The following is a 25158-nucleotide window of genomic DNA, read 5'->3' on the forward strand; positions in this document are numbered from 1 at the left end:
CCCAATTTAAGGGTTCTAATTTCCAAAGAAAACAAAAGTCGTGACCCTAAAGGTTAGCCCATTTGCCCATGAAGCAGGAAGCATGGACCGGATATCCAGGGGACATTTGAACATTATCTGGACACAATGTGCTCAGAACCAGGGGCACAAAGATTAATGAGACAGAGCCCTGGCAAACAGCAGGTGCAAGCAAATGGCACCATGCTATCTGCCATTTCCAATCTCCTTTATCCTCCTGCCACCTGTGAGGTTGGTGTTTCATTGCTCAAACCCACACAGCTCCAAGTGGCAGGGCTGGGTAAATATCTGTCTTCTGACCTCTGTATCATCTATCTTCTCACCTATGAAACTGTTGCCTCTACACTGGGCGCACAGGAAAGAGCCTCACCTAAACTCTTTCTGCCACTGTTATGCTTTCTAAGATTCAATGCAAAAGCTGCAGGACAAGAGCAATAAAAAGAGAATCCTGCCTAGAAATGAAACCTAACAGGGGTGTGGAAGCAGGGTCATTGCATGGCTGACTGCCAGTCTTGCCAATGAGAAACCAAACAGGAGCCCGCACCCTGTTGTTTGCAGCCCCCAAAGGCGCTGATCCATCATTAAAGGATACCCTCCTTAACTGATGGCAGAATGCTACTGATAATATGGTTCTGGTTTGGAAAAGTGACATATAAAGTAATTTTCTGCATCCAGACCAGAGAAATGACATAGCCAAAAAAACTCCCATCTGTGGTTCCTGGACATGGGTTGTAGGTGGGGTTCGTGGTGCCCTGACAAACTCCTAGGGGCAGGGAGAGTGAGGAGCCCCTACTAGGGGAGGGAGGCTGCAGGGCTTCAAGTCTCCACTCTGTCTCTGGCACCTGACGTGCTATCAGGGCTGACACTGCTGTGAGGAGGTGGTGGGGTAAGGACAGAATTTTCAAAGGTGGGGTCCTGCCATTCGTCTGCCCCTTCCACCTTTTTATATTCTTAAATAACATATTTTAACATTTTGCTTCCATCTCAAAGGGAGTATGGGGAAGTCTGAATCAACCCTCATTCTGCAAATTTAGAACCTGATCCCAGAGTGGAAGGAAGTAACTCGCAGGGTTCCCATAGCTCTTCAGCTGTGGATGCAGGAGGAGAACCTTTCCACATCTCAGTCCAGGATAAACCATCCCATTCGGTGTCCCCTTTCCCTTGCGTTGCCACCAGACCCAGCCAACAGCACCAAGGACCTCCCCTCCCAAGGGAGCCTGTCCACTGTCTGGCAACGATTTCCTTGTGGTTAGATCTTAGTTCAAAATCCAACAAACATAAATATGGCCCTGAATGACTTCCGCTGCATGACATACCAGTGAGGTTTATCGCCTGAAAAGGACCAGAAGGAAGAAAATACAGAACATACATTCTTGTCTCTTTGGAGGACCTGCAGCAACAGACTTCCTTACCCACCCTCCCTGCAGGGAATCCTTCTCTTTCCACCCCAACCCTGGTACTGAAATGTGGCTTTCCCACAAGGAGGCCAGAGGGTTAAGAGACACTCAGAAGGTATTTCAAAAGTCACTCAAAAAATGGAGAAGACAAAAAAATATATGTGAAAATATCCCTTCCATCCCGGCTGAAAACAGATTAGGCAATGCCCAACTGTGCTCCCCGGCATGCTAACAATCAGCTGGCCAAAGGGACAGTTGACCTCACACTTCAGCACCCTCCATCATCAGTCATTCAGCAACCAAAAATACTCATCACTGATCTGTAATCCACCTAACTGTCCACTGGCCCTGCTTCCAACAGAAAGTTGGTTTGAAGCGAAGGAAGGACAAATCTGATAGATTTATGAAGCGATGTAGAACCCTTCCTTTTTCTAGGTACTGATGCTAAGAATCCCATATTCCCATATTCTACTTTTTGCGACAGGTGTGCTTAAAATTAACTTTTCATTTCAAAAGAACAGTATCCTCCCTGAAACTTTTTAGTTTCAAAGGAGAAACTAGAAAATTCTTCTCCATGAAAGTTGGTAAGAGTTGACTAAGCATTGCTATGATTGCTAGTCATAAATGGGGACTTAGAAGCAATATTCAGCCTAGTCCTGAGGATGTGCTGGAGAATGGAACAGCCCCCTTGGGGAACAGAGAGGAACAAGAGATGGAAAGGGTGGTGGGCACATTTCACGGCATCTGAATAGACAGATCAACAGAGGCAAGGGAAAGATGGAGCGGCGTGTGAGAAGAAAAGCACCCACTGATGCTGAAGCAGCCACCCTCAGGTGAGCCAGGTGAGGCTGCAGGAATTGGCATCTTCATCACCTGACGAACAGAGAGAATTCTGGAAACACCCTTCTCCTACCACTCAGCTGACCACCTAAAGACAAGGCCACTGTGCAAGCTCCTCCCATGCTCCCAGCACACTGTTGGGCCCTAGGGATCCCACTCAATTCCCAAAGCAATCCTGTGAAGCAGGAAATGGGAAGTTCATTTTACAGATGAAAAATCAGAGACTGAGAGAGCCTGCACTAACATTAATGATTTTTTTACAAGCCTACTGAATAGAACATCTGAAATTTAAACCAACCTCCTGCCAACTCCAATACCCATTATTTCCATTCCTTAAAAATGATAAAATTCTAATCTTAGTCAATCACTTTTATATTTTACAGATATCTAGATCAAGACACACACACACACACACACACACACACACACACTCATATACACCTCACTCACTCCTCAGAGACTATTAAGCGATTTGTGCTTTCCTCTTTAACTCCTAAAATGATTCATTATGGGGGACAGACCCCCGTGCTGCCACAGCCGCTATAGTGATGGTCACAGTTTTATGTTCTGTTTCTTTAAGCAAGTGCATTTCTTTATTTATTTTTTATTATACTTTAAGTTCTAGGGTCCATGTGCATAACGTGTGCAATAACGTGCAGGTTTGTTACATATGTATACTTGGTGGCCATGGGTTGGTGTGCCTTCCACCCATCCACTCGTCAGCACACCATCAACTCGTCCGTTTACATCAGGTATACCTCCCAATGCAATCCCCTCTCCCCCTCACACCCTCCCCATGAATAGGCCCCAGTGTGTGGATGTTCCCCTTCCCCGAGTTCCAGTGATCTCACTGTTTCAGTATTCCCACCTATGAGTGAGAACATGCAGTGTTTGGTTTTCTGTTCTATGCGATAGTTTGCTGCGAGAATGATGGTTTCCAGCTGCATCCATGTCCCTATAAAGGACACAACCTCATTTTTTTCTGGCTGCATAGAATTCCACTGTGTATATGTGCCACATTTTCTTAATCCACTCTGTCACTGATGGACATTTGGGTTGATTCCAAGTCTTTGCTATTGTGAATAGCGTCGCAATAAACATACGTGTGCATGTGTCTTTATAGCAGCATGATTTATAATCCTTTGGGTATACACCCAGCAATGGGATGGCTGGGTCATATGGTACTTCTAGTTCTAGATCCTTGAGGAATCGCCATACTGTTTTCCATAATGGTTGAACTAGTTTACAATCCCACCAACAGTGTAAAAGTGTTCCTATTTCTCCACATCCTCTCCAGCACCTATTGTTTCCTGACTTAATTAGTGGATCAGGTACTGCTCCTAGCATGGACTCTTCAGCTCCCCCACACGCCCATGGTACCAGCAGCCCCACTGGGGTCAGGAGCCATGGATATGCCAGAGGTCCTACCTGCGCCTGGACCAGCACAGGGAACAGGTAGCTTCTCCAGACACAGCCAGGAACCGTCCTGTCCCTAGGTCGCCCTCAAATGACTCACTTGGGACCTCAAATGACTCACTTGGGACCGCCCAGCTGAATCAATTCACCATCTCCAAACAATCCCAATAAGTGGAGGTTTATTGGAATTACGTCTGCAGCTGCAAGTGCCCATGGTAAGGCTCTGACAAGCACAGCCCAGGGAAAATGCTGAAGACAGAGAGGCTTTGGTTTCAAGAACGAGCACTCATCTGCAGACAGTCTCCTGGAGGGGTCTCAAGGACTATGTACGACTCCACATAGGTGACATTCTGGGGTGGAGACATTGTGTTTGGACACAAATGGGTGTGGTCGGGGCCAGGAGAAGAGTAGAGGCTGCAAAGGGTGCCAGGGATGGTTTGGGCAATAGAAATATCTGTGTCTTGATAGTGGTGGGAGTGTCATGGCATAATGTTTGTCAAACTCAGACTACTGTATACTAAATAGAGCATATTTTACTGCATGTAAATTGCACCTCAATTAAAACAACCGTTGTGAGATCAAGACGAAATGAGACTCACAGCACACTAGGCCCCAACCTGAGGTGGCTCCTCTTGATCTCCTCCCTTCCTCCCCTCTTCCTCTTCTTCCCCTTCCTCCCTTTCCTCCTCTTCCCCCTCCTCCCCTTCCTCCTTCTCCCTCTCCCCCTTGCCCTCCTCTCCCTCTTCAAAGGCCTTCCCTCCTCTTCCTAAATTCCATGAGACAAAGGAAACCCTCTCTCCTTGGGATAACGATCATAGTCCCTTTGCGCCTCACTGTCACATAAAGCATCTTTTGACATTTCCAATGGAGTGATTCATGTGCACACCTTCCCTCCCCTTCTAGATGTTCTGGCATAATCCAGGCTTGAGTCCTGGCTTGATCATAGCTGTGTGACTTCAGATGAATGAATCACTCAGCCTCTCTGTGCCTCACTTTCCTTGTCTGTAGAGAAGCAACCTGGAGAAGGGTGTGTTTGCTGGGATCAGCTCCCAAAACCACTGGGGTGCAACACGAAAGGCACGGCATACACCAGGCACTGGGCAAACCCTTCTTTCTGTGCTTTCCCCCTCCCTGGTCAAGTGAAGAATTCCTGGAACTCACATGTGATTCACATGTGGACCCTCTGGGTGCAGAGCTGAGGGACAGAGGAGTGCTCCATGAACATCTAATCAGTGAGTACACAGAAAGCAGGTCCACTGACCTCCCACCTCGAGAATTACCCTGAGGAATTGTTCTCTTAATATAAAGCTATGGTAAAAGATGGGTTTTAAAAAACGTATTCAAAAGTTCTGTAAGTCATTTTTTGATATGACTCAAATTGTCCCAGGCACCAATTTTGCTAACCATCCACCCAGTGCGACTTTATGGTCAAGCTGCCTGGCTCAGGCTCTTACCAGCTGTAAAACTGTTTTCCCATCCCATACTTTTTTTGTTTCCTCGGTGACTGACAGCAATGATGGCAAAAGCAGCAGTAATAAGCTAACTGGGCAACCACTGTCTTCCAAGAACTTCACCTATTGCCTCATTTGAGGCTCAAAGCAAACCCAGAAGGGGCATGGGTTCTCCTCTGTTGAACCTATGAGGTTAGGGGGCTGCAAGGGACCAGAGCATGTCCAGCTTTCATAGGGGAACGGGTAAGGGTGATCTGGCAGATCGTGTCATGCACGTCCATGATTCCCATCACTACATCACATGACTTCCCCTCAGCAGAGACAGAACATTTCTCCTGGATTTGCAAAATCAAATGACACATGAGCGATGGGCACCGGTGCTGGACTTGTGAGTTTTCCAGCAGATCATTCAGTTGACGGGTCTGAGGCTGCACAATGTGCAACAGCCAGTGGGGGTTTCAGTGCTGGTGAGGACAGGTGCTGATGGACTGCCTGGATTTCAGGCTCTGGAGCATGGAAGAGTCCATCACCAAGCTAGGACAGCTGAAAACTAGGCTGTGGCCCAGAGCACAAGGCAGTGTTGAATGGGGTTAGCAATGAGGCAAGGAGCATTCTCGCATCTGAAGCCAGGAGGGGAGGTACGGGTAGCCCTGGCGATGTCCCAAGGGTACCTGCTCCCTGGAGGCCTGGTAGGGGCTGCAGGCACAGAAAGACCTTCCCAGTCAGGAAGCGATGTCTGAGCCAAGAGGTTCCTTCTCAAGGGGTGTTGTGTTATCTTATCCATAGCATACGCAAAAATCACTCTTGTTTTTTCCATGTGGACATTTATGATTAGAGCATGTATAACCTCTCACTAAAACAAGGTTTGCTTTAATTTTATTACAATAGAATTCTGACTCTTTGGAGTTTGTATTAAATCATTTTCTATTCCAGAGAAAAATCAAGAGCTAAGAAACGAGGACTACACTTGGGTCTTTGAGAACATTGCTTTTAATCTACTAAATCAGAGACTCTATGACTTTGATATATTTCCTCTTTCTTTCTTTTTTTTTTTTTACAAAAAAATAAAAGACAGTAATAAACTCCACTCTGTAGGGACAACTCTTTCTCTCCTTAGGCAGAATAACTCCATTCTAAGGCATTGCTCCCTTGGTACGTCAGTCTCACCTTGAGAGTGAACTCCTTCCCAAGCCCCCAGACCCAAATCACTGTCTGAGCTGCCAGGAGGGGAGGCGCCCAGCAGGACAGAGGCTGCAGCGCAGCACTGGGACACCTTACTGAGACTGCCCAAGGGCGCTGGAAAATCCCTCCCTCTGGAGTAAAGCTGAGCTCCTTGCTCACGCTTTCTAAAAACGAGGCTGACAATAAACTCTTAGAGAAATATAGAGCAAAAAAAAAATTAACAAAAGCCAGAACCAGAGCAGAACCTTCCACACAGAAACGCCTGCCCAGCCACAAACCGCCTCTCCGGGAAGGGAAGGCATCCTACTGCAGAGCAGGAGCGACTCGGGAGTTGGGCCAGATTCCAAGGGCTTCCGTGGTCTCCTGGGTGAGGCTCTGGAATGTGGCGATAAAGGAGCGCTATGCTCCGAGTGGGGCTGTGGCAGGCGAGTCCCGGACGCTGCCAACGTGCCCCCACAGCCGCACTGACAGCAGGGCAGGCCAGGGCGGCTCCCTGGGCAGACCTCTCACACCAGCATGCTGGTGCAGGCTCAGCATTCAGCAGGCGCCTATCTCAGGCCTCTGACCGGGCAGCCCAGTTCCCTTTTGGTCACTCCTAACTGTGAAAACACTAGGGCCCAAGTCCGGAGGAAAAGAGGAGGTCCTGTTGGCCTTATCTGAGGTCACCCAAGCCGGCTGGCCACGGAGGCGGCCAGAGAGCTTACAAATGCCATGTCAGACCATCACTGAACTCCTCTCCAAAAGGAAGTCGGTAAGTTAAGACTCCTCCAGCTTGCAAACCAATAAAGGCATTCCTGGACAAGTCCTGAGCGACATTCCTTCTTGCCCAGTTAAAGCATCCGTTTTGGTGACTATTCCACTCCATAACGCCCTCTCCTCCTGGCTAGCACCAGCTCTTTCCCTCTGGAAGTCTTGGCGAGTTGGTAAATCTCAGCAGGCACACAGCTCAGTTTCAGGTCTTTGTAGCGTTACAGAAGCCACACACATGCACACATGCACACACACACGCAGCGCACAGGAACAGACACATGCACACATATGCGCGTGCACACAAATGCTCCCTGCTTACCTTCCTTCAAAACAGCCCAACGGCTCTCTCAGTCTGCACTTTTGAGCCCAGTTTTCCTTGACACAGGCCTTCACAGCAGGACAGTGGCACGCTGGGGAGGGCAGAGGCATGCCACGTCCCTCCCAGGCACCTGGCCTCCCACTAGTGTAGAAGGTAAAAGATCTCCTTGGCTATGCAGGGACTTTGATTCCGCCAAAAAGGCCAGAGCAATGTAAACACGAGGGTGGGGTTTGGTGCACTCAGGTTGAGTGAAATTTGAACTCCAGAGGCTGAGGAGGTGGAGACAAGAGCTCCTCCTGGAGTCCCTCACCAGGCTTCTGTGTTCACTCCTGAGCATTCTGAACTGACGTCCAGGAGCCAGCACCAACCCACGCAGCTGACAAAGCACAGTTTCAGCCTCCTTTTGCTTTCTTCAGAGTAACCAGGCGGAAAATCTTTCCACACATGCTCCATCTCCTGGGAGTTGTCTCTCTGTCTTTTGTGCGGGATGTGGCTAAGAGTACAGCGAGAGTGTTCATTGCACACAGCATATTTTGTGTGGTTAGCCCAGAGCTCTATGTTCTGTGTTCAGTGTAGCAGATCCTTTTCATCTCAGGCCTCATTACATTCAACGTAGGTGGGCTTCAGCCAGTGGCTTACTCTTTGCTTTGGCTCAACATGGGCCACAATACCAACCACACACTTTTTTTACTCTTTAAATGAACAGAATATAACACAGCAAACAAGCAAAAGCCCATTCTGATGCCTTCAGGTTCCCAAAGCACAATGGAAAGCCTTTTAAAAATCACCAGTCAGCCATCCAGGGGAGACAGGACATACCTGGGCTGAAAGCACAGGCAGAGGGTAACAAGTCTTCAATAAATCACCCGAGATGGCCACATTGGCATATGTCACTTACAGGAGGTTAAGACAAAACTCAGCACACCCTTGAAAGAAAAAATCTCTCTTAGGATGAGACATAATGCACTTATCGTGCAAGAAGTTCTATTAAATTTGGTATTCTTTAAAGAGTATTGGCTAACCCACCCTCCTATCGAGAGTACCGAAATTATTGTTACAATTCTGCAAATGACATGATCGCTGCAATAAAGGCAGTGACTAACTTATCACAAAATAGTTTGCTTTAAAGAATACACATCAAAAGAAAAGAGATTAGGAGCAGTGAATATAATGCAATGAATGTCCGTGTCTCCAAACTGCAGCTAACTGTATGTCTAGATACGGCCAGGGGGTCCCAGCCTCCTACAGGAAGCACATTTTAAAATCAGACCATTGCATCACAAAACGGTTCAAGAAAAGCAACAGCCAAGGTACCTTTATCCATTTCTAATAGAAAGAGGAAGCAGGATTAGTTATATGTTCAAAAGGAGTGTTTCCTTTCATGTTGTTCTGGGTTGGGCTTGATTTGGGTGGGGTTGGGTTTTTTGTTGTTTTGTTTTTCAGTGGCTGAGGGCGAATTTTCTTCATGTGGATGACAGCTTTGTAAACGGGCTGCCATAAGCCTTTGTGAATATATGGCAACGGGCACCCACTGGTCTTCAGATCTTGTTTATGTAGCTGGCAGCCACTGAGCAGGCAGGCTCAGAACACTCTCATTTTCTACACGTTCCATGCTAATGGGTCTTGATTACATGGAGCCTGTTCAGGCTGCTAGTATTAACTTCTCTTGAAACAACGAGGTCTTTTGAAGCTCTGCTGATGTTTGGCCAGAGGCAGTTCTGTGGCTCAGAGTGTTTTGAAAGGCCCCAAGCCTTTACACCCTGAAGGGTTGTAATTTTGTGCAGCAGGCTGGCCAGTCCACCCTTAGTATATGCGGTGGATTGGTTCCAAGACACCAGCAACTCCCAGTCCCCCACCACCCCCCGTGAGTACACCAAATCTGTGCATACTCAAATCCTGCAGTCAGCCTCGAGGAACCTGAGTATAGGAAAAGTGGGCTTTCCATATACACAGGCTTCTCATCCTAAATAGATTGTATTTTCAATCTGTGTGTCGGCTGAAAAAAATCTGCATATAAGCGGACTTGCACAGTTCAATTATTGTTCAAGGGACCACTGTGTAGCTAATGAAGAAAAGACTTGTTGAGTTTCCCAAATACCTCTGAAAATAGCAAGTGGGACAGGAGGTTGGCAGTATGTTTAGTGCCACTCCTATTTGGGACTCCCTAAAGGCAGAAGAAAATTCCAGAATGGGAAACCAATTAGAAGGATGAGAAAAGACGTGGAAATTTCAAATAGTAGTGGGGAAGATCAGAGGTATAAGAATATCCTAAGCCCAAAACACAGACAAGAATGTTCACAGGCAGCATTATTCACACTAGACAAAAAGTGTTAAGAGCCCAAATGCACACCAGCCGACAAATGAATAGGCAGAGTGTGATGTGCCCACACAGTGGCACACCACAGCCATGAAAGGATGGAGTGCAACAAGAATGAAGCTGGAACACTTAGGCTGAGTGAAAGAAGTGAATCACAGAAGACTACTCATTGCACAACTCCATGGAGTGAGACGTCCGGAATAGGGAAACACAGAGAGAAGGAAAGTAGCTTCACGGTTGCCAGGGGCTGAGGAAAGGAGGAACTGGGAGTGACTGCTAATTGAGTACAGGGCTTCTTTTGGGGTGATGAAGATGTTCTGGAATTAGATAATGGCAACAGTTCCACAACCTTGTGAACGTACTAAAAACCAATGCCTCGTATACTTTAAAATGATTAGAATGGTAAATTTATGTGCTGTGAATCTAATCTCAATACATAAAAAATAAGAATATTCTCAGGCTAGAAACCACATGGTAACAAGGGCATATTTAGAACGCAAGAGCAACCAGCCCGAGGCTCCCATGTGCACTCAGGTTTAATGCAAAGCGTCTGGGGACAGAGGCAGGCTCTGACCTCAGGTAGACAGGGGATTTCTGCAACAGAGTCTGGGGCATACAACATTCAAGGAGAGAGAAGACACTCTTCTGTGCGCTGGTCACCAGAATGAAACCAACGCTGTGATCAGACCATTCTTTAGTGCAGAGTTCCAGGCCAAAAGAAAGCCACCCACCTAGACAGATCAGGGTGTGAATTCTGAGGAGGCCATTACCTGGACTGCAGGTCAGAAGCTGATGTGCAGGGCCTCCCGTGAAGTTCCTCCTCATGAGGAGAGACACATGAAAGTGACATCTAAATTCACATAGCTCCTGGTAGAAAGTTCTGATTTGAAAACATGACACGACCAACTTTCAACAAATGGAGGTCCCTCCAGCCCCTGACCGCCCTTTCTCCCCACTGTCTCCACCGTTTGCTCCTTTCTGAACTTTCTTTCCAAGGACACGTCCTCCTGAGCTGACATCCCTACCTGTCCACTACACTGAGTCTGTGTGATCCCTTCTCCAATGTCAGTCCCCTCCCCATCCACCTGGGCAGACACGCCCGTCCCAGGGGCTCTCTGGAGGGGCAGCTGTGTGCCCAGAGGCCAGGAAGGGGCAGCCTGTGCCTCCTGCACTCCACTTCAGAACACTTTCACCCAAAACTCATTTCTCTCTGGAAACTGGTACCCCTGGCTACAGCGTTCTCCAGCCCTGTGGGCTGCCACTGCCCCTCACTTCCCAGCCCATCCCCCACATGTCCATGCCTCCCTGGGTCTAGGCTCAAGCACTCTCATCACAGGCATTTCTGTGGTTTCTCTGGGAAACCATCAACACTTTACTGGGGCCTTGACTCTTTGGACTTTAGAGAACTTTCTTTGGTTTCACTTTAGAATTTCTCATGACATACCCTCAACTTCCTCCAAACTTCAAAAGCCTTAAACTTTTCAGGAGTAGCAGCCAGGCCTCTCCTTTCTCTAGCAGCCTCTACAGCTCCCTGGCTCCTGCTCTTCTCTGCATGTATCCAGTCCTTCCCTCAGCACAGTGCAGTCGAGAGCCAATGTATGTTTAACTCCAGCACCAAATTTAAGACATCAAGGACAACACAGATCCACGGTACTTCCTCTCCTAGCCCATGTAGACCCATAAGGAATGCTGTCTCCCTCACCTGTGGCCCATGTTCATGCCCTTGCTGATGTGCATGCCTCTGAAATCAAAGAAGCTCTACCAGTATGGCGTCCACACATTACTGAGCACCGCCCACCCCAGCAACCACCTGTTTCCAGGGGAAGCTCCTCCAAGCTGTCCCAGCTTTCAACACCTCCACTCCCCAGACTGTTGTCCACTCCCAGCAGACAACCTCGCCTGGCTTGCACAGGTCAAGTGATGCCACAGCCAGTGAACTCACTCCCAGTTGGCTCTATACCCTTCTCTGCATCCTGGCTCCTGCACCGGGCACCCTGCCTTGGACACACTCATGGTGCTCTCAGCCTCCTACCTCTGTGAATCCAGTCCCTGCCTACACTAAGCTCAGCACATCGGCAGAAGGAGATTCACAGCCAGCGACCAAGTCCCCACTCCTGGCTTCACCAACTAGCCCTCTGACCCCTCCGAGTGTGGTAAGGATTAAATACGTCAATGCAAGCTGCATGCTCGGAAGGTTGTGTGGCTCGTGAGCAGCACTCAGCAAGGGTGAGCTCTGATGACAACCATTAGCCATTCCAGCCCTGTCCCAGCCTCTGCACGGAGCTGTGCTGTCCAATTCAGCTCTGTATCTGCAGCATCCAGCACTGCCCGTGCTCAGTGAGGCAGGGAGGGGATGGAGACTGCATTCTGGGTCCTACAGAGCCTGCCTGGCAAGCACACACAGCCTCTGGTTCTCTTTGATGAGCTTTCCCAGAAGTTGACCACTCTGCCTTCACTCCCCAGGTGACCTACCGGAATCCTCGGACTTATGATTAACAAGAGAGCAATATCTTACGTGTACAGGAATAAAGAATGCCCCAATACTACGAGAAAGATGGTTTCCTTGCAGCCTCTGCCCACCCTCGGGAAAGCACCCAGAGTGCCCATCACTCGGTGGCTCCCCTGCTGCTTTTCCTTCTGCCTCATCCTAGTCAGGGGCCCAGCAGCATCCCGGACTCACTGCTACGAGTTCAGGGCCAATGTACTGCTACAGCTGCCACCAAAGGATGGCTGCTGAGATCTTGGCATAATTCCCACAATCAATCAACACCAAATCTTGCTATTGCTCTAACCATTTGGCCTAATTTCAGTAAGAATATACCCCAGATCACAAATTAGCTCACATTCACACTGACAAAAATAAATACTATTGAATTTTCATAGTATAATTTTCCATAGACTGTCACCACCATGAATCCTAAATTAATTCAACTTTCCATGGTGAAGTCTGAAAGACCACAATGTCTAAGTGTATATTTTCCTTGTTAAGAAATCATCACTATGCACTTGTAAAGAAACACTAAACACATCTCTGGCTCTTCGTATGTGGAAAAAAACTTCTTGGGACAGTTGTACACTCCGCCTGGGCCCTATCAACTGGAGGGGGTCCCCCCACATCCACAACAGGCAGGTGCAGGCAGAACACACACAGGACATTTGCTGGGGACTCCCTCCTCCTGCCCACAGAAACCTGTTTTCTCAGCTCCTGGGGTCAATGACTTTCCCTGCACTTCGTGTCAGTCTCTTGGGTCCTAGGGATCTAAATCTGGGTTCCCAATTCCAGCCAGAGCAACTGTCACTGGGTGTCCACCCTCGACAGGCCTTGACTTTGGCCCCCTCTCTGTGATATGCTCTTATCACACCCCTGGCAAACACAGCAAAGTGGTCACCGTCTCCTACCCTGGTCCATGGACCTCCATGCCAGGTCTCCCCAATGGAGCGCAAGGCTCTAGGTATATGGCTGTGCTGAGGCAACAAGCCAGGCGGTCTCAGCTTTGCTCAGCCTGGCGTGCATCCCCGTCCAGCACAGTGTCCACAGAGGGAAAGGAGTGCTGTGGAAACCAGCTTTCATCCACAAAGTAGGTCAGATTGCTCCTATCAGCAAGATAAACTGAGCAAGTCTGAAGATCCCTTAAAGCTTGCTTTTCTTACATAAAAGCACAAGCTGGCATTATATCAACCCTGTTTTTCAAGAAATAGGTGGATCTTTTACATAAAATATCCTCTGCAATCTGTGCTATGTTAAAAAATTTAGGTGAGGAACACACCCACTAGTCTCTGACACCTATGCCTTCTACCTCACATGCCCTGCCCCCCACGGCATCTTCGATAACAGTAATGGAATACAACAATGGTATCCCTTCTGTCCTTGGACCTACAGAGAGAATAAGAGACAATTTACAAGCAACTGAATGCGTGTTTAACATCAAGTATCTTGTTTGTCAACATTTAAACACAATTTATCTATCTAAAGTCCCAGAATTAACCGTATAGGGTCAGGGTGCCCAACTTTCAATAGCAGAAGTTGATCTTCAAACAAATCTTTATGCAGAAACCAAACATGAAAAACAGAAAAAGATCAAGGTGGGACTGGGGCTGTGGAGGGTTCTGGCAGAAGTGGATGGAGAGAGGCTGGGGCTGCTCCTTAAGAACCAACTTGGAATCCTGGAGCCACAGGCATGGAGTTTGAAAGCTGTTGACCCCAAGAGTGTGTTACTCCTAAGGTCAATGCTAGCACCAAGAACATCGTGGTAAAAGGCAGGAGAATCATTTGCTTAAAGGGAGCATGCATGTGGATGGTGGTCTCCTAGCCCAGATGGCCGAATGGGGCCATCTGCGAAGAGACGCAGGCCATGAGGGTGCACCTCCGTGTAAGGGTCCCTGTCCCCATAAGGACAAAGGATCCAAGTCAAAGAGATTGTCCCAGTTGCCCCTTTTGTATGAACACCTCCCTTTTCCCCTAAGTCATCTGTAACCTTTCCCTCCCCTAGGAAGCCCTGGCAGCTGTCTTGCAGCACTTTCCAAAGAAAGGAGTAGATGAGACAGTCTTGCATGCGTAATCTAAAAGGCCTCCCCAGACATTCCTTTAAGCCTGAAAGAGACAAGCCAGAGCACACACAAGTCCTATTCTTCCAGCCAAGGGCTGAGGAAGATGATGAGGATGATCCTGTGGGCCAGGCACACAGAAGGGTGTGCATGTGAGGAAGAGACTCTGCTTTTCTTCAGTCCCAGCCTCGTTCTCTCTCACATTTTGGTTCTGTTTATCAAATACTTAAAGTCAGCAGGTGCTCTCTTTCCCTGACTTGGCACAAGTGCAATTGCAGGCTCTTACACAGAGGCAAAATGAAGTTGCAGCCCTGCCTCTTTCAGGCAATGGAGAGAAAGGTTCTGCCCAAGGAAGACACAGATGAAAACTCAGCAGGTTTGATCGAGTGCCATTCAGGCCCCCTACTCACACCAGGAGACGGGCAGAAGAGCATATCTGGGAAGAGGGGCTTGACTGAGATGTGACTTGGAAAGGATGGGAGTAAGGGCCTTGTAAGAAGAATAAGGACCAAACCCTCACTACACCAGAGTTTACACACATACTGCTGCTCACGCTGGGTGTGGGAAGCTTGGTGGCTCAGGATCCCAGGGAGACCGTAGGGATGGAGCCCTCTTCCAGATTCATGTCTCAGGGAATCCACCAGCAGAAGAACAGTCAAGGTTGTAGTCCCCATAGGTGGGAATGAGAGTCCAAAGATCTGCAGCTTTGGGGAAGGAATGCAGGGCAGGGGCATGAATCATTGCATGCATGTTGGTTAAGTGGGCAGGGTCACCAAAGAGCGTTGGAGATACTGACCACAAATAGCAGAGGAAAGTGAAAAGAGATTAAGAAGCACAGCTCCACTGGACTCTAAGAAGACACAGTAGGCCGGGCGCAGTGGCTCACACCTGTAATCCCAACACTTTGGGAGACCCAGGTGGGCAGATCACCTCAGGTCAGGAGATCGAGAGCAGCCTGGCCAACATAGTGAAAACTCCATCTCTACTAAAAATAGAAAAAGTAGCTGGGCATGGTGCAGGCACCTGTAGTCCCAGCTACTCGGGAGGCTGAGGCAGGGAGAACTGCTTGAACCTGGGAGGTGGAGGTTGCAGTGAGCCAAGATTGAGCCGCTGCACTCCAGCCTGGGTGACAGAGTGAGACTCCCTCTCAAAGAAAGAAAAAAGAAGAAGAGAAGAAGAGAAGAAGAAGGAAGAAGGAAGAAGAAGAGGAGGAGGAGGAGGAGGGAGGAGGAGGAGGAGGAGGAGGAGGAGGAGGAGGAGAGGAGGAGAAGAAGGAAGAAGAAGAAGAAGAAGAAGAAGAAGAAGAAGAAGAAGAAGAAGAAGAAGAAGAAGAAGAAGAAGAAGAAGAAGAAGAAGAAGAAGAAGAAGAAGAAGAAGAAGAAGAAGAAGAAGAAGAAGAAGAAGAAGAAGAAGAAGAAGAAGAAGGAGGAGGAAGAAGAAGGAAGAAGAAGGAAGAAGAAGGAAGAAGAAGGAAGAAGAAAGAAGAAAGAAGAAGAAAGAAGAAAGAAGACGATGACGACACAGTAACTGCAGTAATACAAACAAGCTGTCCACCTTCTAGACCCCTGTCTGCATGCACAGGACACCTCATCCATTGGGATATTGGGTGTATCCTTCCTCCCAGGAAGCAGAGGAGGCCCAAGGTTTGTGTGCCAACTGGGGGTTGGAGGGACCCTGAGGACCCAGGACGAATCCAGCCAACTCTCAGCACCTCTTTCACCGTCCCAGGGGGTGACACTACTTAACTCTTAATGCCACTCTTGTGGGCTGATTTCTGCAAACTTGACAGGACAACATATAACTTGAGCCAATTCCTCTGATTCCTGTCAGATTCAAAAAGTAATGAGCACTTAATGAGATGGTGGCTCAGGGCCTGGAACAACTCTTTTCACTGCCCCCAATGCAACCCTCACTCTTCTGATGGAGTGTATCAATTTTTTGAAAGTAACCCCCACACAACTTGATCCTGGTTGTAACAGAGGGTAGGCTTCTCACACTTCAGACAGGAGGAAGCTGGCGCCCCCAGGCCACTCTCTCAGGTGACATTCAGGAGGACTTGCTGTTTGGTCCGTGATCACACCTGCAAGGAGGTCCTTTGGTGTTTGTGGGTTGGAGGCTTGCAGCCTCAATTCATAATCAAGGGATGCAGAGGGAGGAAATCTCAGGCTCAGAACAGGACTACACGCCCATCTGGCCCGTTTCTGTCTCAAACAACTTCAGTTGCCTGATGACAGCTGCTTTTCACTGGAGCTATCTAAGCAAGCAATGCTTAAAAAAGCCTAGTTTGGGGGCAAGACCTAAAGAAATATTCTTCTGCCTGGTGGAGAGTCAAGTCTCACAGGGTGGCTGAACACCATGCAAAGCGCCCTGGAGCAGCTCTGGATGTTGGGGGACAGCACCCCATCTGGCCAACAAGAACCCAGGCTGCAGACACAAGGCACTGTGTGTACCTAAGCACTCAGCAAAGAGCAGAGCCAGGACTGAAGGATCTATCAGGTGCCATCGGCCCCCTCCTCCACTAAGTTGTCAAAGCTTCCTTCACTTTTCCAAATCTTAAAACCCAACAGTGTCTGGGGAGGAAAGTTTTCAAATCCATTTTCAAAGTGGCAACACTTGAATGGTCTCAGCCTGATCTGGCACTTCCCGGCCAGCTCTGCACACTGCGGCCAGCACTTCCTGAGCCAACACGTCCTCATGGTAGCCCGTTCCTGGAAATAGGAACAGCTTTCTGAGAACATGGTATGGCCACTTCAGAACTGTGTCTTATTGCAAAGGTTGCAGACAAAGGTGAATCTCCTCAGTCTGCTCGCTCTAGCAGCCCCATGGGAGCCCCAAAGCCTGGACTCTGGAAATGTTCATCAAGGTATCCACTTAAAGTTGCAAAGCCCAGGCCTGGCAATGCCATGGCCCTCATCCTGCACACTCTTGGAAGACACAGATGAAAACTCAGCAGCGTTTGAACTGCACTCAAAAAGTCGTAAGTCAAGGCAAGAAATCAAGGACAAGAGTGACAGAGCCGGCCTTCATGTCCAACCCTCAGCCATTCTTGAAGCTTCCCTGCTGCTCAACCCTTCCTCTAAATCTGTTGTAGAGTCTTGCTCATCTGTCTCCTAAATACCTGAAAGCCCCTATTCTCCTTCACCAGAGCCACACCCAAGTCCAGGCCTCCGACAGTTCTTAGCTGGGGAGTCCAGAAGCCCATTCTCTACTCTCCTTCCTCTCCAGACTCTGCCTCCCCCAGGGCGTCCTCCAGTCCCTTTGTTATCTTTCTGTATCCTCCAGTCATGTGGCTCCTGGGATCCTCACTGTCACCCAGCAAAGGACCAGGCTCGGGAAAGGAAGCCGAGGTTCCCCGATCTCACGATCCATCACACATAGCACCTGTTACTTCCTCCTGCACACCAGCCAGGCAGAACACACTTCCACCTCGTGAATATGTCCTGCTCACCTATGCCCCATGCCCAGGGCTAGGCATACCCTGTCTGCATTTCCTACCTGCAAGGGCTGTCCTCTTCATGAAATCTCCCTGGATTGCACAGGCAAAGTGATTGTTTCTCTTCAATTCTTTCCTAATTCCTGGTATACTCCAATTATGGTACACGGTGCACCCTGTGGCAACCACTGATGTATATCTGTGTCTTCCCAATTAAAGAGTCTGCTCTGTTTCTTCCTGCACCCACCCCAGCATCAGAACTATGGCAATTCCCAAGAAAATATGAGATGCATGAATATGACAAATGGTGTGTAGGATAACAAAAACCTCAGAGTTGGAGGGAGGTATCTTTAGAGTCATCCAATTAAAACAGGCCACTTTACAGACTGGGAAAGTGAAAGAGAATGTGGTTTATGAGAACAAGTATCCTGATGGGGAGTGTGGCCACTGACACGGATGCTCCAGAGACATCCAGTGAGGAAAATGAGATGCTCTCCATGGGGCTCAGCAACATGGGGGTCCAGGGCTTTGCGGAGCCTCCCTGAAGAGTGCTGTGGGGAGAATCCTGTCTGGAGGGGCTGAGGCCCAATGGTGGGGAGAAAAACGAAGTGCGGGCATTTTTCATCTCTCTGAGCCATGGAGAGGAGGGAGTGATGGGATCTGTCTACACACTGTGTTCTTGGTGGTGACATTACAAATCCAGGGACACATATGCTGCTGTGGGCATTCCCTTAGACCATCAGAGCAAGTCTGATCCTGAAAGGGCAGGTGCATCCTACTAGGGTAAGAAATCCCCCCACCCACAGCCCTCTTGTGTGACGAGGAGGTGGGGCACCTAGTGAGACTCAGCCCAGTCTCACTGAGTCTCAAAGAGGAAAGTCAAGGGTATGAGCCTTGTCCTGCACGGTCTCGAGCACAGGACACACTCGGAGCCACAGCTGCCATCGCTGACAGTGTACAATGCCAGAAGGCTACCAGGGTCCCTGGCCGGTTCCTAGCTTTTGATTTGTCTTTGGATCTGCTCTCCTTATCTCTAAAATGGGCCCACAGGCTCTCTCGAGGATTAAGATACCATAGTGAGGCTTCCGGCAGGCTGCCACACTGTGTACTGCGAGACACTCTTCCCCCTCCTCAGGGACAGCAACCACCCCAGGGAACGCTGACACGACCACCGTCCCCCGCGGCCACCACCTGCCAGGACCACAGACCCATGGGGAGACCAGGACCACGTGCTCCTCTCTGTGCTGAAGACAGGGCATTTGTAATCATTTGCCCACATTGGAAAGGACTCAAGGCCAGCTCCTTTCTGAGCATAGAAGCAGAATGTGCGCTCACACATCAAAGCAGGCACTCCCCTAACGCAGGCCCAGACTGAAGGCAGCTGCGGAGGGCTCCATTCCAGGACAGCAACCACTTCTAGAGATAAATGTGGCTTAAGTCAACATTTTTGGGGTTTTTTAACCAGGCAAGGGCGGGGAAAGAAAAGGCACAGGCGGGGGTGGAAAAGAGAGCGCCGCAATACATCATTTTCCCAGCTAAAAGAGAATGTTTCAGAGGCTGCCAAATCTTAACTCCTCAAAGCATTGGACAGCTTGGAAGACTAAAGCCCTGGTGGGAATGCGGCTGGGACTCCGCCTTCCACCCGCCAGGCCGTGTCCAGTCCAGAGACCTGAGCCAGGCACTGCTGACCGCAGGGAAGAGCAACGCCTGCCTGGAGTAAGAGCTCACCAACGCAGCAGACCGGCCTCCACGCCAAAGAGGGGCTGAGGAGGGCTGCAGAGTGGAAAAGAAGAGGGAAATTCAGCAAGGATGAGTTTTCTATCCAAAGGTGACTACTCTTTCTGGGGAACACCTTCTCAAAAGGACCCAAGCCTGGGGATTCTGCAGAGCTTTGGTGGCAGAGGTGGTGGTAGCAGCCTCGTGTCTCGTAGGGAGAACTTGGAAACCCTGCAGGAGTGCAGCAATAAGATAAAATGCACTTTGGAAGCCCCTCTAAGGGAATCCAGCGTGCTCGGTGAGAAGGACATGGGAAGAAAAGTATAAAGATGTGCACAGATGCTCAAGGAGGTGGGTTAAGTGAAAAACTCAGGCTATAGAACAATGCACAGGCTGATCTTATTATGAGAAATGACACGGTACTTAGAAATCATGCCGAAAATACACCAGTGATGAGTGCTTCATCTCTAGATGGTAAGATGGGGGTAATTATTCCTTCTTTCTTTTTGATAATTTACATCTTCAAAAAAATATTGGTACAAGCTTAAAAGTACGTATAATAAAGAAAGAGAAGCATTAAACTCACTCCATTGAATCAGGTACCCCAGACACGCCACCCAGCACGTGGGGATTGAGGGGATTCAGGAGGACAGGATGCAGATCTGAGGAAAGGCTCTGTGCTTGTCTGTAACTCAGGAGCTGGAATTCTCAGGAATGCTCAGGCAGTGGTTCAAGGGAAGGTTGCTGAGATCCAGTTTTGGGAGAGGACTCAGATTCCGTGTGGTGGGTTCTGGGCTAAGCATCCGGGTAACAGTCCTGAGCTCACGCTTAGTACTCCCCTGTCCCTCCACCTCCCTGGGGGTGTTCATGGGCTTCAGATATCATTGAGGCTGCAAGGGATAAACTAGGCGCTGGGAGGAGGCTGCACTCTCATCCACTATACCCATGAGGAGTCTGAGCATGACTCTGCCCATAAAGGGGATCTCTGCTGTTTTATAAAGCCTGGAAGCCCTCAGAGAACATGATCCCCAGAGGAGCCCCTTCCACTCCTCTTTTGTAACTGATCCTCTTGGTGTCTGCTGGGCAGACATAGCCACTGTCTCATGACAATGAGCACTGACTCCAAGCTCTCAGCTGCTGACCCCTTAGGGAGCCAACAGAAGCGTCTGTGTCCCTGAAGTGGGCATCTGTCACTGTCCGGGCTCCGTACCCATCTCCTCTTCCTCGGGGATGACGCTTGCATTTTCCCCTGGGAAACTGGCCTTCTTCCCTCCATGTGTGCAGCCTGGGTGTGATGCTCTGCCCACCCAGCCCTAGCTCAGCCCATGACCCAAGTAATGCCATGCAGTGTCTGTTTTCCAGGAATATGAACATAAGCAGAGCGATGCGGGGCTGAGCGCTGGAGCCTGTTATCCTAGTGCTGGTCCCTGCAAAGGGTCCCTGGGGGTGGCCGCCCAGACCACAGAACAGCTTTCAGTTGCACTGTCCCTTCCAAAACCTCCACCAGCTGGATGGCTCTGCTTTTGACTCTGTAAACTCTTCCATGGCCTCCCAAAAAATTCCTTCATTCCCCCCAAATTTCCTGAAGTTGATTTAAAGATCATTTATCAGTGAAAAAAAAACTGACACAATTCCAAGGGTTCAGAGCAGTGCCCACCTTTTAGATACTCAGGGGACAAGCACCGGGGACCCTGAAATATGTGCAACAGAAGTAGCAGCAGTGACAGAACAAGTGAGCAGGGCTAGCCCTGGCCCAGGAAAACCTGTGAGACAACCAGGTAGGATGATTTTCATACAACATGCTTCATTCTTCAACAGCCCCTTAAGTGCCCTGTTTCCTTGGAGCAAGGTCAGTCTGTGGAAAAGCAAAGATTTAAAGTGTACAAGCATGAACTTTCTGACCCACTCCACTTACTGCACAGGAAAGCCGTGAATCTGGCTGCAAAGTGCACCTGGCTGCCTTGGTGCCCTATCTGACTCCTTGCCCACCTGTCTGGGAACCACTGTCTCCCAGGTGTCCTCCCCACTCTGCCCTGTTTCTTCTCAGTTTCTTTCCAGGATTCCTGTGCACCCACTCCCAATTGGCTCCATCCTTTGCATGGCAATGCCAGACCTTCTCTACTTGCCCCTAGACCCAACTCTTGGCGACAGAGTCCCGAGTGGATGCCCAGACCATCACCTGCATGGCTCCAGCACCTCCAACCACACAGTCCACAGCAATCTCCCACCTGCTCATACCACTGGCTCAGAAGATGTTGAATGAAAAATACACCAATGGGATTTGTGATTTGTCATGTCAGGGCCTTAGATATTTGAAGTTCAAAATGCTTCTCTAATCATTCATTCAAGAAACACGCATTGAGTATCTGCTACGGACTGAATATTTGTGTCCTCTAAGATTCATACGACAAAACTTAATCCCCAGTGTGATGGTATTAGGAGGCAGGACCTGTGGACGGTGCTCAGAGCATAAGGATGGAGCCCCCATAAGTGGGATTGATGCTCTCAGAAAGGAGGCCCCAAGGAGCTCCTTCTCCTCACCACCACGTGGAGACACAAGAAGGCAGGAGTCGGCAACCAGATGACAGCCCTCACCAGAATCCGCCAGGCTGGCTGCCTGATCTTGGACTTCCCAGCTTCTCAAAGTAGGAGAAATACATGTTTGTTGTTTAAGACACCCAGGTTACAGTCATCTGTTAAGGCAGCGTGAATAGGCTGAGAGGGCCTTGAAGTAAAGAAGTATCTCCCTCTGCATCTTCAGGGGACACTGTGGTGGTTGAGAGTGTTTAAGACTGAATTCTGTCTATTTCACCCAGTGATAACAGCAAGTCTAGTCCTCCACAACGTAACGTATGGATCTATACACACACGCTCACATACATACTTCCACAGATTCTCTGTAAAGTTTCATGTAACCCCTAAAGGGTGGTGAATACTCAACTGATCTTCTGTCTATGTGTTTTCTACATAAAATCAACGTGGGTCCTTCATCACCTGTGAGTGACGTGGCCGCAGGCACCCAGCTTTCAGTTCCCTGGTTGTGACATGGGAAGGATAAAGCCTGCCCCGCAGGCAGGTCACAGGCTCAGCTGGGAGCCAGTTTGGGGACAAGAGCGGGGCACCCATGGAGGGGCTGAGCACAGAGCTGCCCTCCAGAGCACGCTCCTCACAGGAGCTGGGGCTCCTCCACACTGTCCACCGGACTTCACTGCTCCCCTCTTGTGGCATCGGCACAGAGACCACCCACCAGTGTTTTAGAACCCCTGCCTCCCTCATGGTCAATAACCCTCCAGGCTCACCCCTCCCTCGGCAAGCAAGGAACCTCCCAGCATCACGAGAATGTCCTTTTCACAACTTGCTTCCTGGTCTCCAGGAGACTCGGCACAGCCACTGATTCATCGCCTCACAACAGAGCCCTGCTCGCTGGCTCCCGTGCAGCAAGGGACCTCTCTAGTCAAATCCACTGGCCTCAGCCTGGAATTTAGGATGCTGAGTCAGCTGTCCTCAGAGTCCTCACCCAGCTCTCCAAATTAGCCCCTTTCCCCATCTCGCCTTGCACTGATTATTTACACACTTCACCAACCACCGCTTTACCCTTCTCTCCTCCAGTGGAAAACATCACCGTGTGATGGATAGAATATAGCTGTGCAGAAGCGAAGAGACGTAACTGGAAAAAGAGCTCTGTGATCAAAAGTTTGATAGCTGTTGTTTGATAAATCTCACGGCTTTAAGATTCCAGTGTGCACTGTGATCTTTTGAGAGACAATGTATCGTTTTCCAAGAGTTTTCAGCTACATTTTTTTTTTTTTAATTTTAGCAGAGACGGGGTTTCACCATGTTAGCCAGGATGGTCTCGATCTCCTGACCTCGTGATCTGCCCGTCTCGGCCTCCCAAAGTGCTGGGATTACAGGCTTGAGCCACCGCGCCCGGCCCAGCTACATTTCTTTTAATGTGCTGGTTATCTGGAAGGACTGACGTGCTGAGTAATTCACACAAGCAAAGAACACTGTTTACTTTAGAGGCCAGAGCCAGGCTCTCCCTGCCCACAACACCTTGCCCACTAGCCCCAGATTTCATCTGTGTTTTAATGCCCTTACTATCAATATTCCATCTGTGGGTCTCCACTTCTGGTACAGGTATATTTGGGTTGCAACAATTCCTTGAGTTGAAATTCCATCCCACAAGGCCTATGAAGGAGCAAGCTTCTCCCCAGAAGAACAGAGAGGAGCCGTGTGCTGCCCTGGGACACATAATTGGTGTCCTTTCTCACTGACCACAGATACCACCTTCCTGGAGTCATGGGAAGCTCCGTGATCCACAAAGATGGGGCGCTACTGCGGTTCTTTCCACAACACTTGCTTTTAGCTATTTCACATCTGGATGTAACTAATCTGACAAAAAGTGTTTTAATTTCTTTCCCAAACCAAGTCTGACTCTCAGTCAGTAGTTGAAAGAGACAAGAGATCAGCATGACGTGCTAGGAAAAGCCTCAATTCCCCTCCTTTGAAATCAGCCTCCAGTTATGTCTTGCGGAGACTCCAGCACACAGCTGCTTCTTCCTTCCTTTCCTCCTTCATGTTCCTAGCTGTGACCCAATGTGCATATTCCACAGGTGAACAGAGGACATGTTTGGATGAGATGGTCTCATGAAAACGAGATTTAAATGATACAGTCATAAATCAGGAACACTAGACTAACAAGCAAACAAAAATTAAAACAAGATGTCTGTTGCGTGTAGGGCCGTACAACAGTAGCTAGGTTGGCTGTGGTCAGCGCTTGGCATCCCCACATGCAAACAGGAAGGGAAGGAAGAAGGGGGAACGGTCCCTGGCATTATACATACACACAAGTTCAGGTCAAGGAGCTCCTGGATATAACTTCACTGACAGCTCATCCACCCATTACAGCTTCACAAAAAGCCCTGACCCAAACTCACCATGCCTTATTCTCATGAAGACCCTCAAAACTCACAACTGTGTCACACAAAGGTGTGATTCTGGACCTCTGAGAAAAGAGGGAGATTTTCCTCCTCTGAGCAGACTGCAAAATACTTCAGATCTTTCAGTGGGCTGTCTTCCCTGTGTTCTCTCCTCTATAACTGCACACAAGATGACCACACGCACCTTCTCCATCTGCACTGAGGTTCTCGTACGAGTCCCAGCGTATCAGTGGGTCTGCCGTGTTGTAGTCCACAATCACGCCGTGGTCGTTGTACAAGTGTTCGGACCCTGCACAGGGTACAGGCAGCAACATTAGTCCGAGTGAAACCCATCACCTCCGTCCACCTGACTCTACTATAAGGGCAGGTGAGCAGCCTGGCTTGAGCAGGAGAGAGAAGCCTCTCCATTCTCTACCCTCCCGCCAGGAGCCACGATGGTAATCAGAGAATGTGGAGGGTTTTCCACAAATAGAACCATAGTTAAAACCACTAGGGGGAAGGCGGAAGTAAGCACTGATCTTTTGTCCACCGTGTACCAGGCTTGGACACTTCTGCAAAACAGGAGTCTTCAGACCACCTCACTGATGAGGACACAGACGCCTGGTAAGCTGTCTCTGAGCCTCAGAGCCCACAGATTTGAAACCAGGCTCCAGGCTCCTAGATCCACACTCCTCCCTTCAAGTCTTGCTAAGAATACCAAGGGGATTTTTAACACACAAGCCATGTATTTAAAGGTTTTTGCCTAAATCGTTGACAATGAACACAGATAAAGCATGAATATTTCCATTTCCACAACTATTAAAAAGGGAAACAAAACTCCCATGCATGTGGATC

General features: G+C 49.1%; 1 protein-coding gene across 12 annotated transcripts in view; it reads right to left on the reverse strand.

Moving 5' to 3' along the window:
• Positions 1 to 25158, reverse strand: part of TNS3 (tensin 3) — a 311508-nt gene that overhangs the window by 95201 nt on the left and 191149 nt on the right. For all 12 annotated transcript variants that reach the window (XM_017888090.1, XM_017888093.1, XM_017888091.1 and 9 more), the window contains one exon: positions 24509 to 24613. In XM_017888090.1, coding sequence (XP_017743579.1) covers positions 24509 to 24613 — 105 coding nt within the window. The remainder of the gene's footprint in view (positions 1 to 24508; positions 24614 to 25158) is intronic.

Source organism: Rhinopithecus bieti, unplaced genomic scaffold (assembly GCF_001698545.2).
Source record: "Rhinopithecus bieti isolate Rb0 unplaced genomic scaffold, ASM169854v2 scaffold_17174, whole genome shotgun sequence".
In the NCBI taxonomy this organism is placed as follows: domain Eukaryota; kingdom Metazoa; phylum Chordata; class Mammalia; order Primates; family Cercopithecidae; genus Rhinopithecus; species Rhinopithecus bieti.